At 35.3% G+C, this 24,340-nt stretch overlaps 3 protein-coding genes across 4 annotated transcripts; 1 reads left to right on the forward strand and 2 right to left on the reverse strand.

Annotated features, from left to right (window-relative positions):
- Positions 1–7,350: 7,350 nt before the first annotated feature.
- On the reverse strand, positions 7,351–10,751 carry LOC116140151 (pentatricopeptide repeat-containing protein At1g77360, mitochondrial). 2 transcript variants are annotated; one of them, XR_004129567.1, is made up of 3 exons: positions 10,609–10,751; positions 8,113–9,677; positions 7,351–7,732 (listed from the first exon to the last, which is right to left on the reverse strand). XR_004129567.1 is itself a non-coding variant. In XM_031425771.1 (2 exons), the coding sequence occupies exon 2, from the start codon at positions 9,643–9,645 to the stop codon at positions 8,206–8,208; it is 1,440 nt and encodes a 479-aa protein (XP_031281631.1). In that variant the 5' UTR covers positions 9,646–9,677; positions 10,609–10,751; the 3' UTR covers positions 7,741–8,205. The 2 variants fall into 2 exon arrangements, 1 of the variants encoding a protein (XP_031281631.1); XM_031425771.1 differs by lacking the exon at positions 7,351–7,732 and having other exon boundaries at positions 7,741–9,677.
- Positions 10,752–12,118: 1,367 nt separating this feature from the next.
- Positions 12,119–14,108, reverse strand: LOC116140172 (probable receptor-like protein kinase At1g11050). The gene has a single exon (XM_031425804.1). It carries the CDS (start codon positions 14,098–14,100, stop codon positions 12,292–12,294), a length of 1,809 nt encoding a protein of 602 aa, XP_031281664.1. The 5' UTR covers positions 14,101–14,108; the 3' UTR covers positions 12,119–12,291.
- Positions 14,109–17,104: 2,996 nt separating this feature from the next.
- Positions 17,105–22,726, forward strand: LOC116140174 (auxilin-related protein 2). The gene is made up of 9 exons (XM_031425809.1): positions 17,105–17,993; positions 19,004–19,236; positions 19,337–19,581; positions 19,669–19,804; positions 19,901–19,998; positions 20,462–20,527; positions 20,823–20,912; positions 21,629–21,805; positions 22,278–22,726. The coding sequence occupies exons 1-9, from the start codon at positions 17,422–17,424 to the stop codon at positions 22,314–22,316; spliced, it is 1,656 nt and encodes a 551-aa protein (XP_031281669.1). The 5' UTR covers positions 17,105–17,421; the 3' UTR covers positions 22,317–22,726.
- Positions 22,727–24,340: the final 1,614 nt, after the last annotated feature.

A 24,340-nucleotide genomic window follows, 5' to 3' on the forward strand; every position in this document is an offset into this window, starting at 1 on the left:
ATAACCAGTTTGGGTTTAGGTGATGAGATTAATGGTTGGATTCGTAATTTGAAATGGGAGCAGTTGGCGAGTAATAGATATGATGGATATAAGCATTTGATTTACGAGTTTTTTAGTAGTTTGGAAGTTGTGGAGACAAGTACTGATGATATACTACCATATACAATGTTTTTTAGATTAAAGAATCAGAATTGTGTAGTGAGGCCACAGGACTTAGCAAACTAGATAGGAATTGATTTTGAAGGTTTGGATAGCGTACCAAGAACGTGGGATTCCAAACAAGCTTGGACGAATGTTTCTGGAATAGGGGTTTATCATCCACATAGGTGTAAATCTACGAAGTTAAGAAATCCTGCCATGAGAGTTTTTCACAGATTTTTGACATTCACATTTAATCTCAAGAAAGAGACAAATGGAAATATGACAGTGAAGGATTTATTGTTGATGGAAGCAACAGTAACGGGGAAGCAAGTAAATTCAGCTAAGTTATTGATTAAAAAGTTGGGAGAGATTAAAGCAAAAAAATGTGACATTTATTGGGGGATGGTTGTTAAGCTAATATGTCAGAAGTTGGGTTTTCAAATCACCCGTTCAGATGAAGCCAATAAGATAACATTTTCTGCCCATAATTTGTTGGGGGATGTCACATTGTCTAAAATGGGTTTGATTAAAAAGAATGTGTCAGGAGAATGGTTGCTGATTAGGGATGAAATGGAAGAAGAGGCAACGATGCAGGAAGGTGTCCTTTTTCCAGAAGGGAAAAATGAAGGAAGAGTCTATGTGCGGAAAAGAAGAAGAACGAGTATGGAACCTGGATCTTCTCAGAATGTAGAGGAAATGTCTTCTGATACCTTAAACGAAATAGTAAGCAGAATTGATCGGATCGAAAGGTTTCAAGAAGAGAGTTTTTCACGTATTGAGAGGAAAATGCAAGAATAACAGGATCAGTTGCAAAGTGATTTCAACTCGTTCGCATCAAGAATAGAAGAAACGGTTGACATCCTTGGGGAACGCATGACAGAAATATCCAACATGATGAAGAAATTGTCACCAGCCTCGTCCTCCTCCAGTCAGCCTCCACCCCCTACACTAGGATAAAGAACTACTGAACAATCTCCACCTTGTCAACATCTATGTAGTTAATTAGGGAACGGACTATGAATATTAATTGTAATTATGTGTAGTTCAAATATTGAACTGTATGTACGGAAATATGTTAATTAATAAAGTTTGATTTCACAATATGTTCTCAATTAGCTGAACTTCTCCAATATCATATGATTGTTAATTCTTATTATAAATGTTATGTACAAAGATTATATTTGCCACAGTAGAATCTGAAATGAAATGTTGAATAATCTGAAATGAAATGTGACGATAATATATATTGAAAACATCCAGAATAAGGCTAATATATACATTTACGTTATTATTATGAATTCAACACCAACAACCAACAGTGTACTCTTACCAACCAGCAACAGAAATGAAAAAAACAAAACAAACATACCAAAAGACATATGAACACCCTAAATCCTAAACCCTGAAATGTACAATAATCTGAACTGAAATGTGACAATAATATATACTGAAAACATCCAGAATAAGGCTAATATATACATTAACATTATTATTATGAATTCAACACCCTACAATCAACAGTGTACTCTTACACAACCAGCAACAAAAATAATAAAAACAAAACAACTGATTCAGCATATAGCTCAACTGCATTCGTCAGAAATTAACCACAACGCAAATAATTTCTACCGAATACAAATGCAACAATACTCCAACCAGTTAATGATATCAAATCTCTCCCAATGAAAACATGTTCATCATTTACATCCTCCTATCCAGTACATAAATTACTATTTGCTGCGAGATTTTGAATCGGACCAGTGGACAACTGTCAATGTTTAATAACCACATTTTAGCACATGTTATAGAAAACTTAAGGTTTTTACAATTATACAACATACATAACACATACTTGAGTAGCAACAATATCATTTGACAACACTTGAGTTCCCGGTACACTTTTAGCAATGTTTTCTCGCTCTGCTGATGATTCTTTCCCTATCAAGTAGCATAACACATCAATAATCAAGTAAATTTTATTATAAACTTCAAATAAGTAAATAATGTTTAAAAAACAAATATCATGTCAGAATGGGTGTATAACTCATACCAAGTCTTTGTTTTCGCAAATTTTTATTTTTAGCCCTACGTATAATTTCGTCAACCTTCAATTACTTTCTTTTGCATGGAGGATGACCTTTGCTGCGAGCTACCCGTGGACTATTAATTAGTTATGCACAATATCCAAGACTTGAAAGATCTAAAATCAGCCTCCTTTTCCTTTTCCACTTTATCTCGCAATGCATTATCATATTGTTCCACAAATTGTTTCAACGTTATTTTGGAATTTACATATCTATCAAAAAATGCATGCATACTTTCACTACGTTGGGTAGTAGACATATCTGCCCAGAAAGTATCTTTAAGAAATGCAAGCACCCAACGTACTCTTTCTTTATACAATCCAGATAACCATTCATTCTCATGAAGGTTATACACATCAATGAATTTGTTCCACCGTTCTTCGAACTCTTCACGTGTCAACGAATCATACACAATATTTTGTAACGTAAACTTGATAGTTTCATATTCGTTATACCCTCTTAACTTTTCAGGCAGCTTCTTCATTATATGCCACAAACACCACCTATGTCTTATACTGGGGAAAACAATCTCAATTGTATTTTGCATGGCCTTATCTTGATCAGTGATAATTCCATTAGGAGCAACATCCATGCATTCAAGCCAAGAACGAAATAGCCACACAAATGTCTCTGTGTCCTCATGTGAAATTAGCCCACAACCTAACAATGTCGAATGTCCATGATAATCAACCCCCACAAAAGCCGCAAATGGCATATGATACTTGTTCATCAGATACGTTGTGTCAAAGGTCACAACATCATCGAAATCTTTATATGCGGCCCTACATCTAACATCAACCCATAGCACATTCTTCAATCGACTCTCTTCATCTACATCAATCATGTACCAGAAATTTGAATTCTCCTTTTGCATTTTCATAAAATACTCTAGCACTGCCGAAGCATCTCCAACTCCAAGTCGTAGCCTTCTAACTTTTTCAATGTAATTCCTACAATCTTTTTGTAGAAATGACAAATTCTCTACACCTCCTGCCTCAACTGAACATGACTGAAAATTTTTACACGGTCTAATCCCAGCCTGATCATTAACTTCAAGCCTCCTTTTCACAAAAGGCTGTATCGTTCGGTTTACTTTGAAATATCTTCTTTTCGTCGGACTTGTAAGATCATGGTTATGTTCAAGCACAACTGACTTAATTTCCCATTTGTATTCACCATTCAAAGTTGCACTAATCCGACTCTTACAATCTGTTTTTGCAACAGGTTGTTTTTTCAAGGTATTTCTGCATTTACTTCTCTCCTTCCCAGAACAAGAACACGCCACTGTCACGTATCTCATCTCCCCATCATCTCCTTTCTTTGACGTACGTATCATTGCTTCAAAACCCATTTTATTCCCATACCTTCTGTAATACTTCACCAAACTATCAACTGAATCAAACACCATTCCAATATGAGGCTCCACTTCTTCCTCTGCACATCCCATATCTTCTAATTCATCACATTCATTTTCCTGATTCAATGGTTTTATAATAAAGAAAATTATAATGTGAACACATCATAATAAACAATACAATACACCATATTTAAAAAAGTTTCAAACACAATTTACCTCAATATCATTGAAACGAGGCAAACTGGACTCTTCCATATTCAGTTATTTCATGCACAACTAATACCAGTTTTCGTGTACACGAATCTAGTTCACAATTGTCTATAAAACGAATATGATTGTTATCTATCAAACATATATTCAATCCAAAATAGAATGGAAACTAAATGAATATATAAAATAAGTCAAAAATTCTTTACCTTAATAAAAAATCCGAGCTTTAACAGGTTTGATATTTTGTTATTTTTGTTTCTCGATTATCTCTGTAAAACAAGGTATTGCTGCTGGTGCTTGGCTATTGAGGAAGCAACTGGCATCGAAGCAAGGAATGACAACACGCAACAAAGGAGAAGCGTAGAAAAATAAATGGCGCAGACGAAGAACTGAAGAAAAACAAATGACGGAGATGAAGGAGAAGAGAAGAAAAAAATTCTGGCACTTAAAAATGAAGCGTATTAGACAAGCCATTCATTAATATTAATTAACAAAAAAAAAAAAATTCAACAAATATGGACGCCAGTCCATCTAGTTTGGATTGCCGTCCATTTAGTATGGACGGCCGTCCATCCTATGGGGACGGCAGTCCATGTAGTATCGACGGTCGTCTATCCTAGATGGACTGTCGTCCCCGTAGGATGGACGACAGTCCACAGATGATGGACTGGCGTCCATCTTTATATGGACGTCCGTCTATTTTAACTAGACGCCCATCCCACAAATTTGGACGGGTGTCCATCGTTTTTTTTTTTTAAGCTAAACTTTTTTTTATGGACGGTTGTCTAAGCTACATGGACTGCCGTCCCTATAGGATGGACGACCGTCCACAGATGATGGACTGGTGTCCATCTCGGGAGTCCATATAATATGGACGCCCGTCCCACAAATTTGGACGGGCGTCCATTGTTTTTTTTTTTTTTTTTTTTTTTGAACTAAACTTTTTTTATGGACGGTCATCCAAACTACATGGACTGTCGTCCCTATAAGATGGACGACTATCCATAGATGATGGACTATCGTCTGTCTTTATGGATGGGCGTCCATATAATATGGACGCCCGTCCCTAAAATGTGGACGGGCGTCCATCATTTTTTTTTTAAAAACTAAACTTCTTTTATGGACGGTCGTCCATTCCACTATGAACGATCGTCCGGGATGTATGGATGGCCATCCGAAAACGTTGGACGGCCGTCCATTTATGTCAGTATTCAATCGTCCAACGTGATGACCTCTACGTGTTTCGGTGCAATTTTTTTGGTGCAACTCTTCAGTGGATATAGCATTTCTGTAGATAGATAGCATGAGTTTAAAGTCAAGACTGACAATAAACAAAAGACTCAACATAAAAATTTGTCAGGAAAGTAGATTTGTTATTATATTTTTTCGGTTTGAAATTTTTCAAACGCCGTAAACAGCTGCATTTCAGTTTCATATACAATTACAACGTAATTTCACAATTTTCTCTTACCACTTTAACATAACAACATAGTTAGTATTACTACATCAACTGATGAGTTTGACTAAATACGAACGATTATCCCTTAGAGACGAATGACTGCTCCTTAGAGACGAATCTTCGTTCATTCATAACTCATAAGAAATGGTTGTTCATTCATAAGGAACAATCATTCAATTCATAAGGAATGGTTGGAATGGTTGTTCCTTTATGAATGGAATGAATGTTCTTTCATAAGGAACAATAATTCCTTATGAAGGAACGGTTGTTCGTCTCTAAGAAACGACAATTCATGTTTATTCAAAGTCATTTAGTGTCTTGAGTATGGTGGGAGCTAACGTGATAGTTGTCAACTCAGTTGCCACGTTAAGGTTGTAAGTAGAGATGGGCGCAAGGCGGGTTGGGGCTGAGGAATGGATCCCTCGTACTTGACCCTTGAGGAAATACTTGTACCCAAGTTGGAGGGTGTCAGAGAATCCCCATCCCCTACCCGTTCATGTTCGAGTGATACTACCTGCGGGGGAATCTCCCCCCAAATGGGGAGTAATCCCCATAGGGAATTTTCCACCAACGGGATGTGGTCCACTTGGCAGATTTTCCCCGTGAATGGGGATTAATCCCCATTGGTCATTTTCTATATAAATTTCATTAGCTTAATGCCTTAAACATCTTTAAAAAAAAAAAAAAAGATATATTGTATTAGTTAAAAACAAAAAAAAAAAAATATGACCAATCATAATTCATAAGATATATTGCCATTTTATGAGTTAAAGACACCGTTTATTCGAACAAAAATATTTGATCACATATTAAAGGTAATATGAATAGTGATTTTAATAGATGCATTTGTATGTCTATATATAATCTATTTCAATAAAGTAAAAATGCAATCAAGCACTTTAAATATTAAAAAAAATTAGACCATTTGATTACATCAACCAAATTAATCAATACCTATAGACTATAGTTCATTTACAAGAATATTTTAAAGATAGAATACTATTACTATAAACTATAGACTCCGCTTAAATGAAAACTAATTATGTATGAAAAAATGTTAATTTGAGAGATTAATTGTTTAATTGTAACAAACCAATTATATATATATATATAAAATTGTTTTCTTTAACCTCGTTTTTTATTAATATTTTCTTTTAATCAATTTAGAGGGTTACCGATTAAATAATATTTTCAATTAATTATAAATATGTTTAATATTAATCAATCTCTTCCAAAAAAAAAAACAAATAAATAAATAATTTAATAAATTTTGACAATGTGGACAATTTGGAGTTTTAGACTTGTAATTTTATACATTTAACATTAAGAGTTCCAATTCCTATTAGATTATATTAATATGTTAATAGTTTATATTAATTTATAAATTATTAAATTAAAATGTATAGTGACATAATATATTTTATTTATGTTTGAGAATAAATTAATATTATTCATTATAGGTTGTAATTCATTAATTAATTACAGTAATAATAATAAAAATAATAAAACTTTGCATAATGGAAATATTATTCCGTTATTGAAGATTTCAATAGTGATTAGTTTTATAATATTCAATAAATATGTAAAAAATTAATAATTTAATGATTTTTTTTTAATTGCATAACTATGGTGATCATATTTGACAATGGGCACTAAAACATAATTACTTAATCAGTTAATTAGAGAGGGAGAGACCGAGAGATATACTACTGAGATAATTCTGAATTATTAATTCTTAATCTTTACTCAAAGTATTAAATGTCCTTATATAACATAATAAATCTTTAATCTTTAATCAAATATCAAAATATATTCACTTTATACCTTATTGTTACTTCTATTATATAAATTAAAATATTCAATACTAAATTTAAGATAATAATTACAAAATTTGATTGCATCACATGATTTATAGGATGCTCATTTTATACAAAATTTTATAAAACATATAATTAATTAATTATATATTTTTGGGGAATTTTTAGGGTGAGGTGGGGCCATGCGGGGATACAACCATTCCCCAAACCCGACCCGTCCCGCACCCAGGGAATACTCTTCTCCCCATACCCGACCCCTCCCTAACCCATTTGGGGCAAAACTCTAACAGGACGGGTAAAACGCTCATCTCTAGTTGTGAGATTGAGTTGTGTCATAATTTTAATTCTTCATGAAATGTATTTACAATACATAACTAATATTCGGAGGGAAATCCCTTATCCAACAAACAAAATATGTTCCCTCTTCCAAATGACCCTCAAATCTGCAGTTAACATGTTAACATATCCATTATCCACAGATCTAACTGTAAATTTGGTGTCTTATAGTCCAAAGGCACCTCTTGCTTCCGTGTAACCGTAACCATGGTCTAGGAACAAAGCGGGGGCTGCCTAAGCTGTACCACAAAGTGCAATTAACTGAGCATCAGAAATTGAGTTTTCACATTCATTCTCTTTGGTTTAACCTTCACTTCTTTTGTTGGACCTGCAAAAACATGCCCACGGTTGGAAAACAAAGTCTCCCAAAAGTTACACATAATTATTTACTTTTATCTGATTAAAAACAAGGCCTCAAATGCAACCGAATTCAAACTGGAACTCAGTTGCTCCATAGCTTATAACAGACTTTATCATACTACTATCTAGGACTAACATAAATCCTATATCTAAAAAAATAATTCTTTGTTTATGTCCTTTTGTTGATTTTGTCTGTACAATTTAGCAAAAGACAATGGAGTTGAAAACGAAACTCTAGTTGATAATTTTACCTTAATTCATATAAGAAGCACTACCATTAATCAACAGTCAACCAGTAAACTTTGACAACAAGAGTGAAGGGGAGAAAATACATCTGAAAAGATTGAACTTTGCTCTTAATAAAATCCCCATTTTGACTCCAGAGCTCCGATTCTGGATCACCAATCGTCAGCAGCTTCTAGCTCAACCATATATGGTTCCTCAATCACATAAAGGCTCCTTCACCAGGAGATTGATTTTCTCCCGAAGAAATTCAAGAACATCTTCTCTACCTTCTTTTATAAGTAATTGTCTTAACCTCCCAAAAGTCACACTAGAAGGCTGGATTCCTCTTTCTATCATCTCTTCCAATAAGACACAAGCTTTAGTAACATTTCCTCTCTCACACAACCCATTTATAAGAACTGAAAAGGTATGCATGCTAGGGATGAACTGCTTCAACCTCATGAATTTCCATACTTTGAAAGCCATCTCTAGTTCACCCCTCTCACAAAACATTTTTATCATAATTGTGTACGTATCTGCATCTGGCTCACACACCTTTATCATCCTACGGAATACCTTATAAGCCTCATCAGTTTCTCCACGACCTATCAGGCCATTCAGAATTATATTGCATGTCCTCGAATTACGTGGCACACCCTTGCATTCCATCTCATTTAAAACCCTGTAAACATTTTTGAACCTGTTTGCTTTACAGAAAGCACCAATCAAGGCATTATACACCACAACATCAGCCTGAATTCCATTCCTTTCCATCTCCATGAATGTATCAACAGCATCCTCAATCCGGTTCTCTACCCCATATGTATGGATCAGAACACAATAAATGAAAGAAGTTGGCTGACAAATCCTAGAATCCATTCCCTTGACAATCCCGAGCGCTTCATCAACCCTCCCTGCCTTGCAAAGAATGTCAACCATTATACCATAGGTCACTATATCAGGATTGCAACCCATGTCAACCATTTCTCTGAATATTTCTCTTGCCTTGGGCAGATTTGGATCCTTTCCCCATCCATCAATAAGTATACTATAAGTTTTTGAGTCAGGAATGAAACGATCCTTCATGCTTTCAAATATCTCCTGAGCCTTCCTCACATTCTTAGACTTGCATAAAGCACTTAACAGGCCATTGAATGCCGCTAAATTTGGGGGGACATCATATTTTCCCATCATATTAAATGTGTAAACTGCTTCCTCCACCTTTTGAGCTCTAGCATACTTTCTCATAATAATGCAAAAGGTCTCAACATTTAGCATCCTCTTGTTCCTCATGGCATTCACAAGATCCCACATGATCTGGTACTGCCTTATCTTGGCCAGAGATTCAATCATGGTGTGGTAAGTCCTAATGTTGTGCTCATAGCTCCGCTGCTTTTCAGCCCATTTAAAGAAACGATATGCCAACATACCAGCATTCTCAAATTTCTTGAGGATATCTTCAACTATTTCTGGTGATACCCTAATGCCACTTTGGTCAAGGGCAGTGTCAAGCACTACTGTTGGGGAAGATAACATTATCTTACTTATAGTTTTTGCTGTATCTGTAATGTCTGTTTTTGGCTCACTTGAATACCTCCTGATTGACAAAATAAATCCTGATATAAATTTGCTCTGAAGATTGTAAACTTTGATCATGTTGTTGTAGCAAATTGAGTACTACAATTTATCTGAACAGAGAAAAAAAAAAGAAAAGAAAGAAATAACATCAAACATCATGATTGAAACTAATGCGTCAGCCTAAAAAATAATGCTTCTTTATATTTGATTAACAAGACTATATAATACACAAGTAAAAGATGTTATGGCAAAAATAAATAAATAAAACTTCCCAAGCATTAGCAGAATGGTTTTCCAATAGAAATTAAAGCCCGAATCCTGGATATCAAGTAATGTAAGTCTAGCGCCTCAATTACTATTTCCCACCAAGCTTCACAAGTTCTACCCTCAACTTAATTGTAGCTAGGAAGCAACATACATATTCAATAGATATAAAAGTCGAACAACACAACTTTAAATTGGCATCTGAAATTGTTAAGCAGATTGAACACAACTAAGCAGCTAAAATCCATAGAACAGGCTATCAATCCATTTAATTACATTGCAACCCACTAGTCATATATAAAAAATCATCCCATTTCTCAAATACCGTGATAAAATTACATAAATAGAAGAAAGGAAAAAATCTCATGAATTAGAATGCTAAAAGCAAGCAAATTTACAGTACTTAAACCAAATTTCCAAAATCCATATGCGGATAAAACGCAGTGAAACTCTTAAAAATCTCATACATTTGTTCATAACTATGGAAATGTGAGAGCTTAAGTAATACAAAACACAAAGTAAACAAAGCAGTTGAAACTAAAATCTGCTATACACATAATGAAAAGAATTGCCACTGTTACGGAAAACTATACGAGAATCCAAGCTTTGAATCATGTTTTCTGTTAACCAAGATTCAAACAACCAAATGAATAAGAATAACAAAAAAATACGAACTAATTTAAATCCGAAAAATTATTGACAAACAAATCCACTATTTTCCTTTTTGTTCTGTAGGCTGCACAGATGATACACAAATCCTCAGTTATATATATATACCTAAAAGACGGCCGGTTTCTTCGTGTTCGCAATGGAGCTTAGCGAAGTTTTCGAACCAGCATGAGAGTGGAAAGTCCCTGAAACGCACCGTTTCAAGCACAGGTAGAGGCACTGAGGCAACTTGATATTTTAAGAAAAGGACAAAATCAAATGAGTGATGCTATGGGTACTAACGGATGGGTACTAATCTGTGTACTAACTAAAGCATAGTATCCGTACTATACTAAAGCATAGTACCCGTACTATACATATAGTACGGGTACTATGCTTTAGTTAGTACACAGATTAGTATCCACCGTTAGTACCCACCGTTAGTACCCAAAGTATTATTCAAATCGAGTACACCCCTTACAGTTTGGGAAAGTTTCAGCAGTACCCAAAGTATTATTCAAATCGAGTACACCCCTTACAGTTTGGGAAAGTTTCAGCAGTTGGAAACCAACATTTTTAATCAAATTCCCAATTAGTTTTTAAAAATATTCAAACACCTACCACAATCCTATCTCCGTCCAATTTGGAGCGCTAACGGCGGACACAAAAATTTTTGAAGGACTATAGTTCCCCTAATTTGACCTTGATTGTCAATTTGTTGATTGACATTAGAGTTTTGGGAAATTTCCCTTAAATCCCTTGAGATTTTCTCTATTTTTTTGAACTCTCTTGTTAACAGTCAACTCTCACCCCCAACCCCAACAGTAACACAGCCGCCCCACCCATGGCAGCCATCGCAAAATTACCCAGACTAACTGGTCTCATATCAAAACTCTAGCAAATCTGTATCAAGCCCAAACCCAATTCAAATTTACCACAACAGCCTTTATGAATATCAACCAGAAAAAGAAATTGCTCGTTGGAATAAAAATTAAAAATCAACGGAAGATGAACAATACCAATTATTTCAAAATCTTCGAACACAACAGATATGTGCTACGCAGGAAGGAGGGGCTGCTGCGTATGGTTGGAGTGGGTTTCTCTTTTTTCTTCAGTTGAAAAGAAACTGCTTTGTCCTTCCTTTAACTGAACTTAGACGGCCTCCCTAATCGACTAAGCTTAGGGAGGTGTTTTTAATTTTTTTTTAAATTAGCGGGGTAAATTGATTTAAAACGTAATAGTTTCCATTTCCAAACAGTAAATGAGGGCAGTTTAAAACTCACGGATTTGAGGAAAGAATAATACTTTGAGTACTAATGGATGGGTACTAATTTGTGTACTAACTAAAGCATAGTACCCATACTATATGCATAGTATGGGTACTATGCTTTAGTTAGTACACAAATTAGTACCCATCCATTAGTACCCATAGCATCACTCTTGAGGAAATATGGTAACATGATAATTTTCCGCCAAAGTATGTTGAACGCACCGTTTTTCCTCTCCTAACTAGATAGATTTAAAAGTATTTTTTAACATAATTAATCCCTTAAAATGAAACCTACCTATGAACAATTCAGTTTAATTAAAAAAATTAAAACAGAAAAATAGTAAAATGAATCAACTTATTCTCCATATATAAAGAGAATCAAACTCCTCTTTCAATTTTAACTATTCCATCTTCTACACGTAATTACATTGTAAAATATTTGTGTTTAAAATATTGATTTGAAACTTCAAAGTCCAAAGCTTATCGAACCCAACAAGAATTTTCCATTTTGCAATCAAATTACAAAGGTAGCTGGCGATGCACTACACAATTGACATCCTTGAGCTGTTTCTTGACGTACTTTGCCACAAAGAAGATCTAAACGACTCATGACTAAGCGGCAATGGCCTCTCTGGCAATCTCGGAATGTCAATATCACCTTCAAGCATCTTCAAAGCTTCAGCAATGGTAGGCCTGAACGCCACCATAACATGTGCACAAAGAATCCCCACAAGAACAAACCTTTCCATCACCCCTTTCGGCCCTTCTTCTCTTATTGACTCTTCGAAAATTTCTGGCACTTTTCCAGACTTTGCAAGCGTCCATGCCCAGTCTGTGATCAAAAGGAACGATGAATTAGATGTGTCCAGCACTTTTCTCCCGCTCATTATCTCAAGAATCACAATTCCAAAACTGTACACGTCGCTCTTCTCTGTTAACTGTCCATAAAGAGCGTACTCTGGTGCTAAATAGCCGTGTGTGCCGGCAACTCTTGTGGTGAGGTGAGACTGGCCTTCTAAGTTTTGTTTGGCTAATCCGAAATCTGAAACTCTGGCTTTGAGTTCTGAGTCTAAGAGTATGTTTGTGGCCTTGATGTCTCGGTGATAAATGGCGGGTTGGAGTCCATAGTGTAAGTATGCAAGTCCTTTAGCCACATCGAGGATGATTTTCTTGCGTTGAGGCCATGTTAAGTTGTTTCTCGTCAGGTTATTGGACAGATGGTCACTGAGACTACCATTAGACATGAAATCGTAAACAAGAAACCTTCTTTTACCTTTCAAGTTATCGCTTGTGACACAGCAGCCTCGAAGAGAAAGAAGGTTTCTGTGCCTTATTTTGCTTATGATCTCAACTTCATTGATGAACTCTTCATCGCCTTTTGAGTCCAAATCAAGGATTTGTTTCACGGCAACCGAAGTTCCATCCGAGAGAGTTCCTTTGTAAACAATCCCAGATGCTCCTTGGCCTATCATATTTCTCTGAGAAAATCCGTTTGTGGCACGTTCAAGCTCCGATACATGGAACCATTTTGCGCCACAGTTTGGTAAAACACTGGCCTTAAAACTGCTGACAAATTCATCATGCAAAGCATTTCTCTTCCTTTTCTTATCCCACTTCCTGTACACAATGATAATCACAAAAGCCAGCAAAACACCAGTAACAGCACCAGATAGTGCAAACGCTAATTTGATTATGCTTTCGCGACTCATCGATGGATTGCTTGCTGCTAAAGACAATCCTAGTATGCAAGCAGCAGCGTTCGGATCCTTGGGATCATTAAGAATTCCTGCAGCATACAAAATAGCAAAGTAAAAGCATTTTGTCGAATTTGGTGCTAATCCTACCAGCTGAGAAGTGACTGTGTAGCCAGCATCAAGACATGCAGTACACTGAGTTAGTCCAGTCATATTCTTGCAAGCCGTGTCTAATGGGGTTACTTGACCGGCCTTCTCTATCCAATCCTTTTTCGTTTGGATTCCGGCGCAGCTGGAAGTGTTGGTGACGAACTGGGTGTAGTTCTTGAAGCAAAAAGGGACTACAGCCGGATCGATTGACAAGGCGGAGAGTTTGTCTTGGAATTTGGTTAAGCAAGAGAAGGAAACATTTAGATTCGCTAGATCAAAATTGGAGGTGTCTCTCAGGTGTTGGGCGAGTCCCATGCCCATAAGACTGAGCAGAGCTTGGCAGCAGTTGGTTCCATTAGGATCCTGCAGGCACAAAGATTTGTCCCAGGGGTAAGTTTGGACGTAGCTGAGATCCATAGGACATGAAGTATCAATGGAGAAAGTTGTGAAGAAGGAAAGGAGTAGAAAGAGAAAGAAGAAGATGAGCTTGGCCATGTTGAGTTTCATTGTGTAATTTTGCCAGAGGCATTGTCTCTTAATCTTTAATTAAGTCTGTAAATTATAAGTATCAAAATTGGCTGCTGGTCAAAGTGCACGGGTGTTTGGTTTACGAGTTTGATACGTATATGTCACCTACTGTGAGGTCAAAGTCGGAACAATCAAGGCATTTTCAACAGTGGGTGGTGGGTACTTTTATATTCATGGTGACTTTACAGAAAAATTTTTTCAGTATCCAATATGTAACACATTTACATGTATTCAATTTAACAATTATTATAAATTAATTTTTAAAAAATTTCCAAACTAAGATTAAATTCGAATACTGTATATGATATGACATGTAAATATATACATCAACTGAATTGAATGTCTTAATATTAATATATTGTGCGCGCAAGTAAAAATTGGTTGTGTATTATCTAATTTTGACTTCAAAGCACGTGATACTTTTTATTATTTTTAGTAGTATTTTTGAAATATTATTAATAGGTAGAATTTTGTGATTATTACGAGATAGAATTTAAAATTTAACAAAAAAAACTCTTTAAGTTTGCTAATTTAACTTAACACCCTAATATATAAAAATTTTATAAAATGACAAAAACACCCCCACCACACACAGTTGTCAGATTCCAGTCACCACCGCTGAAATGTAATGTTACGACGCATGACCTGTTGGATCTGGACGGTCGTGTGCCGAGATGGACTTTTTCAGCTAGATGGTCAATGGTCAGATCTAGTCGTGTTTGGTCGTCAATGACGGCCAAAGATCTAGCCTGTAAATCTAACATTTTCCAGTCAAATCCACAGTAGATCTGTCCGGTAAATGATAGATCGACGCACTACCGATAATTTCTACACTTTTTTTTAGGAGGTGTTTAGTTAAATTAATAAACTTAAGGGGTTTAAACTAGTTGAATAAAATATAATAGTATTTTCAGAAGATAGAAACAAACATATATGTTAGAAATAGTATTAATAGGATAGGAAAAAATAATTAAACAAACGGACCCCCCAATTTCATGTTGGTCTAAATTCAACTAAGTTGAAGCAAGTGACAGATTAACTAATGGTTGTCTTTCTACTATCTGAAATGCAATATCACCTTTGATTCCAAAGATACCAATGCCTTAGAAGGTGATCAAATTACTTTTGAATTGGAATATAGTGTATATATATATATATAAATACATTAATTGTTTCTGCAAGTTACATGTGAATCTCAACTATTCAAGATATTATATTTCAATAATCAAATTTAAACATTTTTACTGACTCTGAGGCCCAAGCTTGTATACTAGAAACCAAAATAATGGGCCAAGCAACTTGGTGCAATATGTAGATAGAATTGAATATGGGCCACCCATTTCCCTCCACTAAATGACAAATTGGACCGCGTGTTCTCAAATAGAGCCTGCAGAAGCACGGTCCAGGAAGCTTCTTAACTTTTTTTTTTTTTTTTGGGTCTAAAAGCAACGTGATTTCAGTGATCATCAACAACATTTACTTGCATGACTTGTTTATGGTCAATGAGACCTCTCACCCTCACCCATCGCCATCGCCATCGCCATCTTCAACCTCAAGCTCTCTGTTCTTTTCAAGTTCCTTTTGTTTCAAGTTAAAAGGGAAAAGAACTACTGCTTATTTTCACTTCGTGAATTTTCTTGTGCTGAAGAAACCCAACTGAATTGACTTATGCTCATGCAAAATATTTCAGATTCTACATTTAAAAAATCTAAGAAATATAAAAAATCTAAGAAATATCTGATAAAAGTAGTGTTTTGTGAATAATGTTTTTAGAAAACAAAAACAATGAAAAATATGCATATAACATATAAGATATGTCACCAACCTGCAGCCCATATCATGTTATAAATGATGAGAAGAGAGAAATATTAATGGGGGTGGCATGGGCTGTCACACCCAGTAGAATATGTCAAAAATATATGGTTTCAAAACTTCAATCCCTTTATCAAATCATCATTTGATTCCGGTTGTCACGACTCACGATCACGAAACAAGTAATAAAGGGAACAAATTAATAAGCGAAGGACAAGCAGTGGCCAGCTAATACTGAACTAATAACTGCACCCTTTACTGCATTTTCTATTACTTAATTAATAACTCATGCCTCTTTCATTCAGTAGTGGAGCCAACACCAAATTATAAAGGCAACAGTCCACGCAAGTTGGCAAGCAGTTGGAGGAGCAATTAGTGCTCTACCTGTTGCCAATTGTCAGCTCATTCATTGATTCAAGTCTTTTTATATTCTTAAGTTTGTAAGAGAAAGAGTCGATTCTTGTCATTTCTGTTTCTCAAAACTCCTCCAAGCAAAAGGGTTCTTTCGGATGATTAATTTTCCCTAAAAAAACACATATGACAGTAAAGAATGAAACCACCCCTTGATGACCTCGGATGGTAAAATAACCAAAAAAAAAAAAATTTATGAGCTTCTAAGTTTGATCTCTAGCGATCGTTAATAGAAGTGATTACATAAAATATTTACTAACTAGATTAAGTCTCTAAAAATTAATTAAAGTATTTACAAACTGGTTCGGGCTTAGTCATCTTTCAGGATCCAGTATTATGCGGATCCTAGAAAGGATAACATCAGCTAGTCATTTTCCCAAACCTAATAATCAAATAAATTATATATAATTAATAATATTCATTAGATATACTAAAAAACTTGCGTATTCCAAGAAAGTTTCTATTAATACTGTATTGGTAATTGTATTTTCAGACTTTGGGATACCAAGGATTATATTTCTAGTAAAAGTAATTTAAAAAATATAATGATATTTATTTATTTATATAATTTAACACTCACCTTCACATCTTATTTAAAAATTCTTTATTTTTTTAAAATAAATAATTATAAGGTATATGATAATTTAGTCGGTGGAACCGTGGAAGATATTGTTCAGAAACATGGAAACAAAAGCCAAGTATAAATAATGGCCCACCATTACTTTTTTTCCTCCTTTAGAAAAAGAAATTGTACCTTTCCTTCAAAGTTCACACGCACCGACCACCGAGAGAGGGAAAGACTTCGTTGATTTTCAGAAGTAATTTTCTCCTCTCAATTTCTAACTATTTCCTGAATTTTTCTCTTCACCTCTGATTTTTATTCTTCACTCGATTCCCGCCAATTTGTCTCCACCGTCTATACACAGCGCAACCTCTCTCTTGACTCGCTTCCCTGTTTCAGATCCCCTGTTTTTTTTCACGCAAAATATCTTCTAAAATCAACAAAAATTCGAATTCTTCGTTCTTTTATTCAATCTTTTTTTTTTTTTCTTCTCAATTTTTCTTGAAATTGTGAAGATGGATGAGTTCGGTGTGTTAACGGAGCGTTTCGGTCTGAAGCCGCAAGGCAAATCTGCTCCAATGGCCGCAACAAAACGATCCGCCGTACCCACCACGAACGGTCCGGCCCGAAATTTTTCATCCAATTCGGGTCTGAACACAAAACCCTCTTCATACAATTCAAATAACTTTAATGGGGGGTTTCCTGATGACAGTCTCTTTCAATCAAACACCAACAACAACGGTTATAGCGCCTTCAGCGACGACGTTTTTGGCCAATTTCAAAACTCGATGAGTAAATTAAGTAATGGGTCTTCATTGGATTACGATTCTATATTCAAGGTATCAAGTAATTCCGGTCCGAAATCTTATGCGTATGATGATGATGATGTTTTCGGGTTGAATAAGAACAAAAACGATGACGTTTTCGGGTCGTTTGCTTCGCCGCCGAAGCAGAATGATTTAGTTGATGACTTGTTGGGGAGTGGTTTTGGTGGAGCTGATACGAGATCGAAAAATTCGAAGCAAAATGTGGGTGGTTTTGATGATTTGATCCCTGGGTTTGGTGCCAGTAGTTCTCCAAATAATGGGTACTTGTTTAAAACTTATAAAATAAACTTGATCAGTACCTTAATTTTTTTATTTATTAATGGATAGCACCTAATTTTTATTTATTTATTAATGGATGGACAATGCTTTAGTTGATTAATTGATTGTTAGCTAGTTTTTTCTTGAATATCTATGTACAACATGAAACCAGGAGTTGTAGCCTATAATTAAAAACCAATCTTTATGATAGTAATGAAAATGTCATGCATGATCAACTGTTTAGGGACTTTTAGTTCTTTCTTTTTAATGGTTATTTTGTGTTTGTGTATGGATGAGTGAGTTTACATGTTTCCAGGCATTTCCAGCAGTGTTAGGAAGATATGGAAGTTGTAATGTGTTTATGCTTTGCTGTATGCACTGTCTTCTGGTGGACTGATTTGCTTGGACTAAAGCTTTGCAGCTTTTACTCCCTTGAGCTAGTGAACCTGGGATCTTTATTCAGTATTTTTATTGATTTTATGCTATTAAGTGTATCTTGTCATTCAAAGCACTAAATACACCGGCGTAACAGTGTTACACACGCACTCACATGTAGGGATATAGATGTGCCAAAAACCCAGCATTATTGTGAGAGATGGAGGAAAATTTAGGCATGTCTCATTGAAGTGTTTTATATATTTTCACCATGGCATGAAATGCAGTATCTCAGACCACGTGTCCTTTTCATTTTGGCTATTAAATTGTAGGATTACTGATTCCCAATCTTGCTGGTTACTAAAATAGTTTTCTTACTGGTGATGCATGCCAAAAAAGTACCTTGTAGGTTGGTTTATGGTCAAAATTTGAATGCATGGCCATTTATTTTTTATTCATTTGTGCAACTAAATTTCAAAGCTTATCTGCAAATTTGCTAGTCAGAGTCTTCTATTGCAATATTCAAAGATGCATATTTTTTCTAATAAATTCTTGTATTGATGTTATGAAATACAATTTGTTATGTTGTGATATATAAAATCAATGTTTTTATTCTCGTTTCTTACCTTTTGAGTAGAACAAACGTAGGAGCCTCCAAATCAGCCTTCATGTCAGCAGATGACCCTTTCGTTGTATTAGAAGGAACTTCAACCGCAGCATATAATTCCTCAGATTCATTCTCAGACCCACTGGAAGAGCTCGGTAAGCTCACTCAATCTGGAGGCAGAAAGCCTGGTGTTTCATCACCAAAAGTTTCACCAATATTGAATCCCCCTCCAAAACCATCTAAAGTTTTGAAGACAGATCGAGGTTATTTTTCTTTACTGTATAACATGAGGGCTTTCTGTTCCTTCAATCCCCCATAACTTTAGTGTACTAAACATGTTTTATGACTTGGTTATAAATCCAGGCGTATCTTCAATTGATGAACTTGAAGATTTTGCCATGGGTAGGGTGCGAAATAGTGCTGATGGAAGCTCAGGTGTACGTCATGCTAAGGCAAGCAAGGATCAACGTAGCGCCAGGGCTAATAAATTTAAGGAAGCTGAAGATGGTGCACGAAAAACCCAAAAAAAGAGTGGGGATGATCTAGAATCCTTTTTTAGCATGGGTTCTCGATCAAGTAGTGCACCAAGGTCAAGGGCTACAACTTTGGTAAGAATTATTGATATAAAATATTAAAATGTATTCCATTTTATAATGCTGTAGATTAAGTTATCTGTTTCCTTTTGTGCTTCCCAGGACCCTGTCTTTGATGCAAAAATTAACAGGAGAGGACCTGATGTGGCGCAGAGGACATCTTCTGGGAGCTCACCAAACGTAAAGAAGGTTTCTTCAGCAACAAACTTGGTTGATGACCTTTCTTCAATGTTTGGTGGTAATTGATTGCTGACATGAACTTTCATTTACAACGTTATAAATTTAGCCTTTAGAGAGATATCATTTTCTATCCTCACCTTTTTTTTCCCAGCAGCTGCCCCATTATTTGGAGAATTTGAGGAATATGAAGGGGAAACCAAAGAAAGACGAAGAGCCAGATTGGGACGTCACCAAAGGACCAATGACCGTGTGGTATGCACTTGCTTTGCTTTTCTAACATGTGGCTAGATTCATTTTCCAGGATGGATGAATTGGCAAATTTTCTTAGTATATAGAGAATAAGAATGCTGAGGGGAGGTTCATTGGTTTAATGGTGAAACAAAATCTACCAGTGAATTGATAGAGGAACAGGACAAACAAATTGAAATACTCACTCATGTAGCAGTCTGAAAAATGTTTTTCTTCATATAGGTCAAATGATATTTTTCTCCGCTTGAGCATATTTTCTTTGTAAAAATAGCAGCTGTAATTGATAAAAACTTTGATAAATGTCCTGTGGCCCTTGAGACTTGGCTATGCATGTTGATAGACTAACAACTTATAGCTAATGTTCCTTCTAGACTGTATGGATCCAAACCTTTTGTCGAATTTCATTTTATAAATGTATTTATCTTCACACAAGGCAATTCTACAGTTTGGATTTTTGTATATACAGGCTAAAGCAGTTGCTGATATGAACCAGCGTGACTTTCAAACTCAACAGGAACAAGAAGAGAGGAGTGTAAGTAGTTCTAGTGTTCCATATGAAATTTTTGATGCATTAATGGGGATTCTCTGAGTTATGGGTTTGATTGTATTATATATAAATATTTATATGTGAAACTTTTGACAGTTCTTTTATCAAAAAAAGAAAAAAAAAAGTTGCATTCCATTATTTTGTTTCTTTACATATCTTTGTGGTTAGAAATGGGGGTGGGGTTGCTGTACTTTATGCTTATCTGTATTCTTTCTATCTTTGTTTATCTTGTTGCTGCTCAAATGATTTTGATATTGTTGTTATTTTTATCGTGATACAGAGGATTGCTGATCTGTTGGATTTTGACATAAAGCGCTGGGCTGCAGGGAAAGAGGGCAATATGCGTGCACTATTATCATCATTGCAATATGTGCGCTCTTCAGTACTATTTTAATTTTCTAGAAAGAGAATATTCTTTTGCATTAAACATCTGGGGTTGTAATACAAGAAAATGTTAAGAGTTGCTTGTTTTAGATTTTTGTTAGCTATTTTTCTACACTGAAGAGAGTCTAAGGTAAACATATATTTAAAGGTGATCAGGATATTTTTGTCGAGGATTTGAAACTACAATTTTAAGTCTGAAAGCATATCATAAGATCATTTGATCCTTTTAGTGGATGAAATGAGAGGTCTTACATTGCATGCTTGCATTCTGGTATCATCTCATTAAAAATTTTGAAAAAGAAAAAATGTTAAGGACAAGAAGTACATACTTGTGCGCACACGAAGTATACCTTTCTGTTACTACTTTTGCAAGGAGGTCTGTGTTGAATGATTACTTCTCTTTTGCAACAATTCCATGGTGCTTCTTAGTTGCTTCTCATTCTGGTCTAGTGAAACAGCAAGAAAGTGAACGTTTTATGCTTATTCATATATGATTATTCAAGTATTCTACCATGATCTAGGTCACTTGCACTTTAGCTGAAAAATAGTTTTTTTTTTTTTTTTTTATTATTTTTATATTTTCTTTTCTGAAATTACTATTGAAAGTTTTGGATTTTTGATTTCTTAAGCTGCATGAAATGAGCCTTTTATTGGCCATGCAAAGTGCAAACTAATCTTGAATATCTGCCAAATGACGAACAGGTCCTTTGGCCAGAATGCGGTTGGGAGCCAGTTTCACTGACAGATCTCATTACTTCTAACTCAGTTAAAAAAGTTTATAGAAAGGCGACATTATGCATTCATCCTGATAAGGTTCAACAGAAAGGTGCTACTATTCAACAAAAATATACTGCAGAGAAGGTTTTTGATATTCTCAAGGTACATATGCTTGAGTATGTTTTGTACTTAAAGATTTCAAAGTTTTCTTTGATCCTCATAGTCTGCTAAATTATCTGCAATTTTATTTCTAGTCTGCTAAATTATATGCAATTTTATTTTTACTTTTTATTTTGTCCTTGGCCATAATACCATGAATAATGTTCTGCTAACACTAAGTGATAGGACATAGATATGATTGACCTATACAAATTCTGGGAACGTCTTTTCTCTGTTGTGCAAATTTGGGAGGTTTGAACAATCCCAATAGTTTCCTGATAATGCAAATTCTTGCGGGTAGCTATTGACTCTTGATCATGTGATATACTTTCTTCTGGATGTCCATTGTTTAAGGTTTTCCGAAGTATTTAAAATGTGTATCGCTTTTTTCTCATTTCTTGGGTGGTGCTCGAACATCACAAGTATTGTTCAGTTGTATTGATTTTAATATTTTATTTGAAATGCATTAAAACAGGAAGCGTGGAACAAGTTCAACAAGGAAGAACTTTCTTAAAAACCTTTGATAATTCAAACATCTATATACCAAGCCACAGCCACATCATTCGGCAGTTATGCTACCCTTTTGGGACGAATCTGCAAGTCCTGTACTTGCTTGTGTTGCGATGGACCCAACATGAATTTGTCTTCTGTGAAAAGTGAGAAAAATTTCAGTAGATACCCACGAAATGCATTGTAAAGAAAACTCTTTTTATTTTTTTTATGATGGTGTAAATGATTCTGCATCATAGAATATTTATGTTTTCTAAGCATACACAAGAGGTCAAAAAGCAGCATCTTCCTCGGTTAAAATTTGAATAGCCTAGATAGTAAAAACTTTTATTTTTTCTTGTAGTAGTTAGGCTGTGAGTGTAATATTCTTTTTAATTAAATTTGAATAATTAGAAACATGTTTATTGATGTTGTCATATTTAGTGAATGGCATTCTTTCGTGATTCTTTGGTTTCAAGTTTGGTTTTCAGATCTTTTCGTTCTTCTTTCGGTGTTCTTTTGGATCTTATATTAGAGTGTAACTCTAAAATTGTCAAAGCAACTGTAAGAGCAGTGTCAATTGATTGATTTATTAGGGTTATACTTGGGCATACGGTGCCACAAGGCGATTCCAATTCTGGAAGATATGAACAAAATATTCCACCAATTCTTTAGCTGTTACTAAATTGATGACCCAAAGGTTTACCAGTTGCTGGTTTGCTGCGGCATGAGAACCTCCAAGAAGCAAGAAGTACAATAATGGGAAACAAAAGATACATATATAAGCATTGGCTTTAAGTTTTCCGATGCATTTGGAAAATGGAATAACCGAGTAGATGATTATTTCCTTGTCTAGGAAAGTCTTCGTGAAATTGCTATTACCATTTAAATTCAACTAAACTTAATGAAATCAAAAGATCTAGATTAACTTCTGCAATAGAGCCCGGCAGCGGTAACCATAGTAATAACAAGGTAAGCCATTCTATGCTCCACTTAGGTATCTTCTTTTGTTGCTGTATACATCTCAACAGGGAAGTAGGACTCCGAGAGTGGTCAATGTCCTAGTGCTCCAACAAGACTAACCATGTCGTCGTAAGATTGGCGGAAGAAGCATTATAATCTCAGTAATCTAAATCCTGGAATTGGGACTTTAATTTCTTTGGTGATGAATTCATAACCTGGGAATCTTTCAGCAGCTTGTTACTCAGCGAATGTGAAGAGGAGCCGGCAGTAAACTTATTATGCATACACAGGATGATATATAAATGGCTACATGGGTTATAGAAATCAAAACCAGTGAGGAGGTTTCCCGGTGATCAGTCTTCAAAAGCAGCCTAAGAGCATTTGGAATAATGTGGTTACTCCAACACTTTACTAATAGTCATTGATGCCTTCTTCACTGTGACACTGTCTTGCCTTTTGATGGTGTAGTTTCAATTGCGTCCTATCACATACCAATTATTCATAAGGTTAGATCTGCATATAAATTATCAGAAAGAAAGAGAAAAAAAGTTAAAATGTACTTGTGTGCAATATTCCAACAATTCCCATATGCATAACTTAAAAGATAAATTCTCACATATTTACCTACTAATTAAGTGTTGGAGTAACAACCCAATTCCACATGCTTTTGGCTGCTCTTGGAGACTAATCACCTGGAAATCTCCTCACTGGTTTTGGTTTCTATAACCAGTATTTGTTACTTGACCTTCTTAATGCAGTCGTAGTTATCATTGCTTTCCAAGTTTACTGCAAGCCCTTCTTCGAATTCATTGAAAAACAAGCGGCTACAAGTCAGACGATGAATTCATGATCACCAAAGAAATTGAAGTCCCAAGTCCAGGATTTAGACCCCTGCAGTCTACGTCCCTGTTGAGATGTATATAGCACAAAAAGAAAATACCAAAGAGGAAACGAAATGGCTTTGGCCTCCAAATCCTAAGTTTTGCTTGAGCTTAAATAGGATTGATAGTAAGCCGTTTCTTCGTTCCTAATTCCCATTTCTGAGAAAGAAAGACAAAGAAAAAGAAAAAAAAGTCGTTTTCTTCC

This window comes from Pistacia vera, unplaced genomic scaffold, assembly GCF_008641045.1.
Source record: "Pistacia vera cultivar Batoury unplaced genomic scaffold, PisVer_v2 Contig364, whole genome shotgun sequence".
In the NCBI taxonomy this organism is placed as follows: Eukaryota; Viridiplantae; Streptophyta; class Magnoliopsida; order Sapindales; family Anacardiaceae; genus Pistacia; species Pistacia vera.

Bases quoted from the DNA above. Each gene is read 5' to 3' on its own strand.
- LOC116140174 (XM_031425809.1), top strand. From the start codon at position 17,422: ATGGATGAGTTCGGTGTGTTAACGGAGCGTTTCGGTCTGAAGCCGCAA. The intron at 17,994-19,003 runs GTACTTGTTTAA...CCTTTTGAGTAG, and splicing joins AGTAGTTCTCCAAATAATGG to AACAAACGTAGGAGCCTCCA. The intron at 20,913-21,628 runs GTGCGCTCTTCA...AATGACGAACAG, and splicing joins TATTATCATCATTGCAATAT to GTCCTTTGGCCAGAATGCGG.
- LOC116140172 (XM_031425804.1), bottom strand. From the start codon at position 14,100: ATGAAACTCAACATGGCCAAGCTCATCTTCTTCTTTCTCTTTCTACTC.
- LOC116140151 (XM_031425771.1), bottom strand. From the start codon at position 9,645: ATGATCAAAGTTTACAATCTTCAGAGCAAATTTATATCAGGATTTATT.